General features: G+C 33.3%; 1 protein-coding gene across 3 annotated transcripts in view; it reads left to right on the top strand.

Annotated features, from left to right (window-relative positions):
• Positions 1 to 12,722, top strand: part of WRN (WRN RecQ like helicase) — a 133,868-nt gene that overhangs the window by 105,034 nt on the left and 16,112 nt on the right. For 2 of the 3 annotated variants that reach the window (XM_059685471.1, XM_059685472.1), the window contains 5 exons: positions 1,378 to 1,453; positions 1,696 to 1,808; positions 3,807 to 3,921; positions 8,294 to 8,425; positions 10,900 to 11,062. In XM_059685471.1, the coding sequence (XP_059541454.1) occupies positions 1,378 to 1,453; positions 1,696 to 1,808; positions 3,807 to 3,921; positions 8,294 to 8,425; positions 10,900 to 11,062 (599 nt within the window). The remainder of the gene's footprint in view (positions 1 to 1,377; positions 1,454 to 1,695; positions 1,809 to 3,806; positions 3,922 to 8,293; positions 8,426 to 10,899; positions 11,063 to 12,722) is intronic. The other variant, XM_059685473.1, reaches the window with a different exon arrangement.

Genomic DNA, 12,722 nt, shown 5'->3' with positions numbered 1-12,722 from the left:
TAATATATATATATATTATTGACAGTATTACAGATATTCCCCATTCCTTCCCCCTTTGCCCCTCTCTGCCCAACCCTTACCCCACCTCATGCCTTCACCACACTATTGCACTATTGTCCGTGTCCAGGGGCTGTGTATGTAAGTATTATAGTTATCACATATTTAGCTTTTATGAGCTATTTCTTGCTCTCTTTCTTCTTTCTTTAATAGCAATCTTTTTTTTGTTTCATGGATACAGTATCTCCACTTACTTCTTTAATGATACTCATTATAGTTATTTTGAACCTTTCTCTTTTGTATTTGTAATAATATTCATAGGCAAAATGTTTTTCATTTAACATTTTCCATGTGTATTTCTGCTTCAGGAACATGTTACCCAGAATTTTGCTAGTATATATGATAATAAAATTTGTTTGTGAAATAACTTAAAATACCATTTTGCAATAGTACATTATTATAAAGATTCCCATAAATGATAAGATGATGGTTAATATAATTATATTATTTAAAACACATCTATAATTTTTTTGAGTAACCTGATACTACTGATTTTTTTGCACTGTAGTTATTTTTCTTCAGGTTCAAATCTATTTAATTTCAGTGATAGAATTTGATCATTGTAAAAATGAAATCTTCCTTTACATGCAAATTTTGAATTCTTGATATAGAGAAATTTATAATTCTTAAATAGCAAACATTTTCTCCCCAAAAGCAGGAATTTATTTAAATTTGGTGTCTTTCATATAAGATATTCTATACAGTTTCATTTTTATAACTTCTCCTCTTTATAATTAATGAGATGTGCTTATAGATATTGATTTTCTATATAGTTTGCTGCCTAGTACCTTTCATACCATGTCGTTTGCTAATTGGATGTTATTTATCCTTTCTTAGGAGTCAAAAGCAAAATTACTTTTGGCTTAGTTTTATTTTCTTTTGAAGAATATTGTGAATAATTTCATTAATCTCATGCTGATGTTTCCCAATATCTAAAGATTAGTAATATCATAGCACAGAATCATAGATTGTATCCCTCTTGGCTGAAAAACAAAAAAAAAATGTTATCTTCTATAGGGAAGGAGTATTTTCTTTCAAAGTATGTGGTTGAGAAGGAAGATGTGGCAAATGCTTAAGTACACCAATTTTGTGATGAACTCATATTACAATTTTAACTTTACCATTGTAATGAATGTATTTGACCCCAGATGTTTAAAATCTTAGCTGCCATATAAGTAACAATGCCCTACTGGTATCGGGAAGACTACAAGTTAGCATAAGACTTGGAAATATACTTAATAGTCTCATTTTGGGGTGCAATAAAAAATGAACTAGGAGAAAGAAGAGTTTTTATTATTTATTTTCTTTTAAATATTTTAGCATCACGGTGCCATCACCAGGAAAATCTTACAAGTCTTCAGAACCTGTTATTTCGGCTCAAGAGCAGGAGACTCAGGTATGACTTTTGTAAAAAGGCAGGTAGTTTTTGAGAGGATGGTCAGGATTCTATGCATGCTTGAAATTCTGTTGCCAGTATTTTAAAAAATTGTTCTTAGTTAAGAGTCTGAGATAGAGTTCAGTTTTGTTTTGTTTTTCATCCTCAGGGAAAATTTAGTACCTGAAGCTCTTAAAATGAAGGACTAGATTTTTTAAGTATATTTTTTTAGATATTGAGTTGTTTCTTTGTTCTTTGTTTAGACTGTATTATATGGCAAATTGCTAGAAGCTAGGCAGAAACTTGCCAGTAACTTGGATATTCCTCCGGCTATCCTGGCAACAAATAAGATACTGTTGGATATGGCCAAAATGAGGTAAACTATTTATTTGTTTATGTTCTAACCTAATTTTCTTCTAACATAATAGGTTTGTAAAACATATCTTAAGTGATAATGACTGTGGCTCTAACTGTCACAGCTGTTGGATTAGATATCTGTCACATCCGTTGGTGACTTCCAAATCTTCAGGCTGCTACCAATGATCTCTTCTCTGAGCTTTAGGCTCAGGCTTCTACATGAATGGGAACCAACTGTCTCCAGCAATCAGACCCAGTACATAAACAATCTGTCATAATCCAAAAACACTCCTCACATGGATTTCATTCAAATAACAAAACTCTTCTTTCTGAATTCCTTGTTTTTGTTAGTCAGACCATGATGTGCCCAATCACGTATGTTTAAAAACCGATGATATTATTTTCACTCCTCTAACCTATGTCCCCTTCTTACTTTTCTCTGAAGTTTCTAGACTTTTTCATTTAAATGTTTCTGATATGTCTGCCTCTGCCTTCCTCCCTTGTTTTAGTATCACCATGTTTGTTCGGACCATTACCCTTGGCCTATTGCAAAAGCCTTTTAACTAGTTACTCTTTCCTCAGTCTCTCTCTTTCTGTTTCATCTGATATAAGACTACCAAATTAATCTTTATCATGTATACTTCTGCTTAACTAGATTCCCAGTATGTTAATTTCTTTAGGTTACAATTCAAGGCCCTCCATGTATAAACTTAAACCTATTTTTCCATCTGAGTCACAAAATTTTAAATGGTTTATCTTGTTTAGGTTTTTTACCATTTGTTGAAGACCCCTTTTCAACTTCCATATACTGACTTACGATGGTGCTTCTTCTTTGTAGTTTCCTTGATTCCCCAAAACTCCTGTTAGGAAATTCTTCAAAATCTGGCTTTGTTATTATTTTCTCCATGAAGTTTGTATTAGCAAAGTAATGCCTGTCTCTGTTATTCATAAAGGACTTCTAAATATAAATTTTAAAGATGCTTCTACAGCACTTATCACACAATGCTTTATTTTTTTGTTATTAGTGACATACATATGTCATCTAGATTTTTACCTCTGTGAATAACAATAATATGTTCCTCATCTTTTTGTGTCTTTCAAAGCACCTAGCACAATGTTTACTAAATACTATGTGGTCAATAACTATTTAGAAGAAATTATTTCCAAAGAATAGTTGCTTAATAATTTTGCCTCTCATGCCTCCTTTTAAAAAATTGTTGTTACATAATAGTCATGGGGATGTAAACTGTAGCCTAGGGAATAAGGTCAATAATATTTGTTAACTATGTACGGTGTCAGATGGGTACTAGAGTTATCAGAGCGGTCACTTTTTAGGTTACATAAATGTCTAATCACGATGTGGTACAACTGAAAATAGTATAATAATGTATGCCAACTGTAATTGAAAAATAAAAATTTATTTTAAAAATTGTTTATGTCACTAAATTTCATCCATGAGATGTTTCATTAGTGTAGAATTTTCTAATATTACATAGTACTTATATTTTATTTTATAATAAGTATTCCATTAAAAATAAATAATCACAGACCACCTTGCAATATTCAGTGAAAATATTTGATATCATTAGATTGGCATATTTTTAGAAAGGAGACATTATACAGTCTCTTGGATATTGGATAAGAAATATTGAGATAAAAGACTAAAGTAGTTTGGTTTATTGTTACAGGTAAACATTTTATAAGCACTGCATGAAATTTTTTGAGTTTCTTAGCCTTTTAGTTGTCTTCAGTTAGTACCTCATAGTTTTTCTTTTCATATCTATAAAAATAGTAATAATGATAAGATCAGTAATGGAGTAGAACATTATGATAATAGCCTATTTACCAATTAGTAATGTTTATGGTAATAGCCTATTTACCAATTAGTACTGTGTTTTTGTGGTAATGGTGATGCTGGAGTTTTTATTCATAAATTTCTGAAACAGCTTAATATCAGCTATGTTGCTAGAATATAATGTTTCAGTGATTTATTGACTTAAATTTTTTTAAATGACAGACCTACTACAGTTGAAAATGTGAAAAGGATCAATGGAGTTTCTGAAGGCAAAGCTACTATGTTGGCCCCTCTATTGGAAGTCATCAAACAGTTCTGTCACATCAATAGCGTTCAGGTAAAATACTGTGGTGTAAGGAGCTCTGAAGGAATAAATATTTTTGACAATTTCAAAAACACCCTTCAAACGCAACATTTTCTCCCTTTATTTTCATTTCCACACCAGATACGTAGAAAATGAATTCAGATTGTTTCTACAGTAAATCAGTTAATAAGAACATGTTAGTTACCTGATTTTTAAGATGATACTGAAGTAGTTGTCCAGGCTATTTATGTTTTTCTATTTTGTTGGGAGGTATTTTTTTTTAAATTTGAGTGAGTACTGTGTTTTAGGTTGATAAATTATTTACCTTCAAGTATAGATAGAAATTAAAGCTGTAAAGTTATCCTTGTTATCAGTTGGTAAGGGGTTCAGCCACTTTGTTTTTCTTTCTTTTTAAAAATTTTTTTATTTTATTTTATTTTTCCATCACTATGCCCTCTTTCACTTCCACTCATTCCCCTCCCTTGCCCCCCCTCCTCTTGTCCATGTCAGTGAGTTCTCTCTCTATCTCTCTCTCTTTTTTTTTTTTTTCTGTTTTGCTCAGTCCCTCCACATACCTTCTCCCTGTCTGTCTGCTTTCTATCTATGAGTCTGTCTGTATTTTGCTTGGTAGTTCCGTTTGTTTATTAATTTCCACATACGAGTGAAGTCTTATGGTACTTGTCTTTCTCTGACTACTTTTCTTATTGTTTGTTGTATCCTTAATTACCCTCCCCTGCCAGTCATGCTGTCTTTTGAAACTAAGTAGGTTTCATGGTATTTTGTCCATCGTAATAGCGCTTCTTTGTATCCTTTGATTTCTTCTTGCTCCACCACGTATGACCATTTTCACAGGCTTGTTTGGGTTTCTTCTTAAACTCCACATGTGACTCCAGTGACTGGATCGCACTTTAGAAATAATTCTGTAACTATAAGCAGAAACTCTTCTGCTTTTTGTATGTAACAAATCCCTCTTTCAATATAGTAAATCTTTGGTAACTTTAAATTTTCTTTTAATGTCCTATATAATAAAAGCGTAGTGTGCAGATTGTCCCCTCAACCGGGAGTTCATCTAGGAGTTCGACCAGGCGGTGGGGCTGACCTGGAAGGGAGGGTGGCCCCTGCCGAAGGCAGTGGCAGGTGGCCAGGGGAAGGGAGGGAGTACCTGGCTGGCAGCCGGCAGGCGCAAGGGACCCTACCAGTGCATGAATTTTGTGCACTGGGCCTCTAGTGCTTATGTAAGACATCACGTGAAAATGCCTTACATTTCATATTGGATATATTTTTTTTTAACAATTTGATAAAAAGAGATTATGCCAGTAGTAATTGAATACATTTTTTTTTCTCTTTGGACACTCGATGGTAGGATCTTCTTTATGAATTAGTGGTTTGATTTAATAATGAGAGAATTATCCTCCTCAGACCCTCCTCAAGAGTAAATTGAAGTAGGGTGAAAATATCAACACTCCAAAGGATAGGTATGGGACTTTTGAACCTTCTGGATAGAGAAAATGACTGTTAATTTCTGGTGGTTAGGAATTATGCCTGCATTGTTGTACACATTTAAACCATTTACCGAAGAAATAAATTAATAAATTTTAGTGCTTATTAAGCCAGCTTTGTCATTCATCACTTTCATTAAGCTTTAACATATTTGCTTAAAATTTTGAAGCAAAACTTAAGTATTGTCATAATACAAGTCAAAAATTATAAATATGAGGACATGGGATTTAAACCCATTAAGATGGCCATTTAAGAAAAAGAAGTTAAAATCACTTTGTAGAAATACATTTTATGAGAATTATAATGTTTTAAAAATGTCTAGCTCCTCCAAAGATGAATTCATAGTTGGCAGCTACTTAAAAAATCCTAAAAAGAGACAACTATTTTTTTAACTATACATAAAAAGTAGATAGAAACCGCATACTATAATCATAATGATACCTGTAACAAACGAATTAAAAAAGTTAAAGATCCTAGTCCCTTGTTGAATAATGTTGGAATCATTTTGATAAGGTTATTTATCTTTGTGGTTCATTATATTACCTATAGATAAATGAGGAAATATATTTATGAGCTTTTATTTGGGAAAGAAATCTAATTTTTGTATCCATAGCCTATCATTTAGGAATTTTTATTAAAAATTATAGTAGTTGAATATTGGTTTACTCCTTGGTGAAAAATAGAAATGTTTCTGTTTGATTTTTTCATCTATATGACATCATCATATACATGGTGCCTAATTTTAGAATTTGAATTTTCTGACCTAAGGCAAAAAAAAAAAAATGTGTTTTCCAAATCTTTTTGGCATTTTACTTTGCATACTTCAGAAGAATATCAGGGCTATATTCTCACATTAACACAAAGGATAATTCCAATCAAATAACCCTAGGGGTAGACAGTTGGTGTTCTGAACATACAGTACACCTAAATAAAACAGGCAGGTGTTATATATTTCTGTTTCTATTTTAAAGCTCCAGAATAGCTGTGTATTGCAGATTTTAGAAAACATGTATCAAGACAGATTACATATTTTCTGGGGAAGCCTAGCTGGCTGCCCACACTGTGGCATTTGCCATGGTCTAGGCTAGAGTTTCAGTCCTCATTCATGCAATCTTAAAAGTCTTATGTCTTGTCACAAAATAGTTATGTTTTGGGGAGTAGATTTGCATTATTCTTCTCTGTGAACCTGGTTTTATATGTATGTGTGTGTATATAAATATAAGTGTATATATTAGAATGCAAATTCGTTGATTTGTAGTGAGAAATACAACTGGAAAGTTTCACTTGACCCAGCGAGTGTGTTCTCTCCTTTAGAAACTGGCTTATCTGAAGTTGTTTAGCGAGCCCGGAATCGAACAAGGGAAACCCTGAGAGTGTCTTAAATAGGCTCTCAGCAGCAAAAGCAGGATGAGGCATTCTTACACACTACTTGCCAAAGGAACTTTAATATTCAAATCTAGTTGGCCAAGGCTGCGTCTCATCTGAACAGCGCTTGGATAGTCATTGCGTACTTTTGTTTTTCTGCCTTTCCTACTTATGTTTTCATAATTGATTGTTCTCTGTTCACATAGTCTTTTATCTACATAGAGCATGATTTGATTAGATATTTTGCTTACTAGAATCACATTCTAGCCCTATCTTCTTGAGATTATTACTCTCATATGAATTTGCTGATGTTCCCAAACACTTTTAGTCACACATTTACAGATGGTGGCATGATTTTGTTCCATATATCTTAACATCTTTATGTATTTGCCAGTATAACGCCCAGTGATCACATTTCTAAGACCTTGGTATAGGGGTATCCCATGGTTGCCTGCAGGTATAGTTTACACTGTAATCCTGAAGAATCTGGCTAATGGAGTTTGATTTTAGTCATTCCTAGAAACTTAAGGCCGATTCTGACCGTGTTAAGGTCTCAGATGGAAACACTTTAATTTCATTTAATAAAATATGTGATGTGTTCTTTGAAAGCCTAGCGGTGCCTGGAAACAACCTGGAGACCTTAGGTCTTCGGTGTTGTCTGGCTTCTCTGTTCACCAAGCTGCAGTTGTCCCAGGTGTCTGTGAACTAAGCTGCAGACTCCATTTTTGTTTAGGATAGCAAGGGACTAGTGTGGGTTACAGTAAGCCAAGTTCTGTTGGATTTAATTATTTTAATCTAGTATTGGTTCTTACATTTTTAGAAGGTAAAGTTGGCATTTTGGAGGAAAACTATTGTTATATCGATGTGAATCCTATTTCATGTACTAATTCTATCATAACTATTACTTGGCCTTTACTTTCTTCAGGCTTTAAAAAAATCCTAGTATTTCTTCATTAATTTTATTTTTTTAACACTTTCTCCCTTTTTTTAAAAAAAATGTCTTAATGAATCATATTTAAGAATTTACATAATGCTTCAAGAGCCACAGTTTGTATGTATTTTTCTTAACTAAATGTACTGTATGTAGTTAATGAGAAATTTTCTTTAAGATATGTTAGCAGAATTTGTGGTTATAGTTCCTACATTTGAATATTAATTATTTTTATTTATTCATTTAACATTCACTTCTAGGGGGCTTGGGGACTTAATATTTAAGGCAGAATGGTCTACATTATAGTTCATTTTTTCTTTCCTCTTATTGGTTAAAGGAAAGACTAGGGATTTCTAGTTCTATAGCCACATTTATTATTACAAACACTTGATTCCTTCTAGCTTTATTTTTCCTTTTAAAATTAATATGTAAAAAGTAACACAAAACACCTTTTTTGAGCTCCTCATAAAAAGGGAATTTTTTCCTCTTCCTTGGAGGTTTTAATTGTGTTATTTTTACCCCCTAAGGCCTACTGATCATATTGATATCCTTTCTATTATTATGTTGATATTATTATTCACCATTTGTGCTGCTTTTAAACTTTTGTAGGCAGATCTCTTTTCAAGTACAAATCCTCAAGAAGAACAGAAGAAAAGCCTGGTGGCAAAAGACAAAGAATGCTCCCTCCCACCGTCTACAGCCATCACGTATTCTTTATTCCAAGAAAAGAAGATGTCTTTGGTAAGTGTTACATTCATATTAGAGGGAATTTTTTAATTTATCTAAACACGTTTTATCAACTTTTCAGTATTAAAGTTGTGACTTGGGGTACATTTCTTCTAATCCTATAATATTTTACATTGTTTCATTGTGTATTTAATTTTAGAGTAGAATGCCATCTTCTTTTTGCTAAGCCTACTTCTGTCAGTTGAGTAAAAACAGCAAGTATAGGTTGACCATGATTATCTTATAGAGATTATATCCGAGGTACTGATAAACACATTTATAGCTCAGGGATATTAGAGCAGCCATATTGTAAGACTGTTTTTTAAAAATTGGGTTAATAGTTTAGAAACTGTCAGCATATGTATTGATAAGAAATAACCTCCAAGACACATTAAGTTAAAAAAAAGGAATATGCAGAGCAATGTGAAGAACAAACATAAATATGTACATACTTGTATATACACCATACTTGCTGTTCACTCTATATCCTTTAGTTCTGTTCTATTTTTTTAAATATATTATATTGATTTTTTACAGAGAGGAAGGGAGAGAGATAGAGAGTTAGAAACATCAATGAGAGAGAAACATCGGTCAGCTGCCTCCTGCACACCCCCTACTGGGGATATGCCCGCAACCCAGGTACATGCCCTTGACCGGAATCGAACCTGGGACCTTTCAGTCCGCAGGCTGACGCTCCATCCACTGAGCCAAACTGGTTTTGGCTCTGTTCTATTTTTTAACCAAGCCTGATGCTCTTTGAAAAAAATCTACTGTGAAAAATAACCACGTTTAATATTTCTTCACTGTTCTGGCATAAATCCTTAAGACTGTTGAGTATTTTTTAAATATATAGTGTGGGAAAAGTAGACTTATGGTTGTGAGTACATGAAACAGAGTTTAGTTTTGTATTATTATATAATTATTGTATTATTTTCCATATGAGTAACTATAAACCTACTTTTGCCTCATTCTGTCCAAAATAGAGAGTTTACCTTAGTGGAATAAAGATAGAATGAGGCTTCCAGCTAAGTTTTACTAATTTGAATTCCTATTCTCTCTGACCATAAATTGATTAGTCCAATGCCTGGTTTTTCTCTTCTGTGTCTTCATCCACTAGGCCACATTACACACTTTTTATACTGGTTAAGGTCTAATAGAAATAAGAATAAATAATTCATAGCTTGTCTTAATTACTTAATAGATGTTCTAATTTGAGTCAGATTCCTTAATTAAAAGTACAGAATCCATTCCAAAGGAAACCAAATAATTCCAGTGTACTATTTTTGAAACAAATTACATGATAAATAGAAATGATAAATAGATAAATAGATAAATGATAAATAGAAATAAAGTTCTGCCTCTTAAGTAGTAACTTAAATGTACATGTTAAATATACTTATATTGCATAATTTGACCATATATGTGTGGTATAACTGAATATAGTTTCTAAGAAAATTTAGTATAGCCTTCAAATTTTCTGAGTAAAGTGCATGCTAATACTCATCCATGATATGAGGTTTTATGTATTATATTACACAGTCATGGTTAAAAATGTGAAGAATTGCATATCTTCATTTATGTCTTTTGCTGTTATTTGGTTGTATATTATTGTGTAATATCATGGTGTAATTATCTCTACCTCCCAGGAGTCTGAGACGGTCTTGCCAGTTAACTATAAAATTAAACATGCCTAAGGACTAATTAATCAGGAGCAATAATGCAATTAGTTTTAGGTAATTTGATGCCTGGTATCAAGTAACCCTGATATGCACACATGGTGTACACTGTCTAGTAGGAAAGGGTAGACATTTAATGAAAGTAATTTAAAACCTACCTTTGAAGGATGAAATTATTGCTTTAAAGGCTCTTTTCTATGAAGTGTCAACATTTACACAAATCCAATCCAAATTCAGACTTTCAGGTTGTATTAAAAGAGAGTATTACGAATTAATTTAGAGCCGAGTGACTAAACTCTTGGAGTGTTTAAAAGAATATTATATCTCATACATAATCTTAAATGAATTTGGAGCTACAGTTGTATAAAAGCTACAGAAATATGTAACAGTATCCTCAATTTTAACACAATTGTTTAATTCAATTCTAGGCACATGATATATTATTTCAAGTATATAGAACATTGGATTACAGTTTACTATATTTTCAAAGGTTGTGGCAGCTTTTAGACTTAACATAGTACTCTCTGCCGCTAATAGGTTTTAAAGTGAATAACTGTGGAGAGATGAGGATTGATTTCTTAGCTAATGCTGGATGATTATGTTGTATTCAGTATAATAATTGTAAAAAGTAGAATCTTGGAGTTCTCTAATGTAGGTAGTTTTAAAGAAATTGATTATTACAAAGTGAAGGTTGAGTACATTGTTTATTTCTCAGTGAACATTTATTACCCGAAGGTTTTGGACATTTTGTTTTCATACAGTACAGTGGAAACTTTAAAAAACTGACTGGTTGTTTCGCTGCTGTTTCTCTAGAAGAGTGTAGCTGAGAACAGGATTATGCCTCTTGCAGCAGTTGGCATACACTTATCCCAGGCGGTGAAAGCTGGCTACCCAGTCGATATGGAGCGAGCAGGCCTGACTCCAGAGGTTCAGAAGATTATTACTGATGTTATCCGAAACCCTCCCATCAACTCAGGTGATCACCACCACCCTGGTCTGCAGCCTTAATGACTTGAGTCATTGAACCCAGATGAAGTAAACACGCAATCCACTAATATTTTTCAGTTTAGCATCAGCTCTTCATGCTACTATGGAAACTTTACTTTTGTAAGGTTTTTTATTGTGTTAGAAAAACAGTCTTTCTTCCCATTATCACTCAGGGGAAAGCCTGAGTCAGAGAAATTTATGTTTTTCTTTTCAGCTTCAGATGACAACTTACACACCAATCCTGAAACAGAGCACTTTCATTCTTTCCTGATTTCTACCTCTTCACTTGGGGGAAGATACCCAGTTTTTTCTATATTCATTCCCCAAGACTTACTCCTAGTTTTTCCCTAAATCTTTCTGCTTCCTTGTCATTGGTTTCACTTAAGCAGCCGTTCTAATCATTGCAGTCAGTGGGACTTCACTGTGACTTTGGTATGGAGTGAGGCCACAACATTAGTAACAAAGAAACAGAATTTCCGGAGGATGAGGCCCAGAAATCAGGATTTTAAAAAGATTCCCAGGTGATTCTAATGTGCAGCCAAGGTTGAGAACCACTGGCCTAGTTAGTAAGAGCAAAGGAGCTATGATACTTTGGGCAAATTACCCAGTCTCCCCAAGCCTCAGTTTCCTCCTCTCTTAAACAGGGAGGGAGAATATGCCTTTGTTACAGAGTTGTGAGAAATAATTAGATACTACGCAGAATGCTCTGGCACTTGGTAAGTAGTTAGCCCTCTGGATCCTCAGGTTTACACCCATGGATTCTACTAACTGTGGATCGAAAGTATTTGAAAAAAAAAATCCAGAAAGTTGATCCCTAAACAACACAGTATACTAACTATTTACATAGCATTTACATTGTATTAGGTATTATAAGCAGTAATGGGGAATATCATGATGAAGAAGTAGATGGCAAGATATGGTGGCTTCTTAAATATAACCTTTGTAATTACTTTAATACTCTATTATTTTAGAAGCTAATTAAAAAAAATAACGAAGTGAATAGGTATACCAGAAGGGAAGTTTCAAAACTATGGACGGGAAAATGGGAGATTTAAGATTATTATTCAGTCAAATATTGGCAACATCTACTTTATTTGGCTATGGAGAAGAATAGAGGGAGATGCTAATTTGCTTTCTAAATCATATAGTTGTAAAGTTGTTGAATTTTTTATTTGGAAAGGAAATTGGAAATCATTATATTTTCATTTTCCTACTGGCATCCTGTTTCAAAGATAGGAATTTGAGGCCTAGAGGACTGTAAATTGTTTTAAATTCACGTCAAGGTTAATGACAGAGCAAGCTTTCATTTTTACTAGATCATGTCAAAGTTGTGCCGCCAACTCTTTAAAAGAAAGAAATATGCAGTTTTTTAAATCCTGGTAGAGGATTTGGGTTTATAATCCTCTAATTGATGAGTAAAATAAATATACTTAATTATATAGGGTTTACTATATTTATATACCTAGTATCTTTATTTCTTTTTAAAAATATATATTTTATTGATTTTTTACAGAGAGGAAGGGAGAGGGATAGAGAGTTAGAAACATCAACGAGAGAGAAACATTGATCAGCTGCCTCCTGCACGCCCCCCCACTGGGGATGTGCCGGCATCCAAGGCACATGCCCTTGGCCGGAATTGAACCTGGGAC

This window comes from Myotis daubentonii, chromosome 2 (genome assembly GCF_963259705.1).
Source record: "Myotis daubentonii chromosome 2, mMyoDau2.1, whole genome shotgun sequence".
In the NCBI taxonomy this organism is placed as follows: domain Eukaryota; kingdom Metazoa; phylum Chordata; class Mammalia; order Chiroptera; family Vespertilionidae; genus Myotis; species Myotis daubentonii.
The sequence above is the reverse complement of the archived record's forward strand: the minus strand, read 5'-3'. Positions and strand labels throughout refer to the sequence as shown.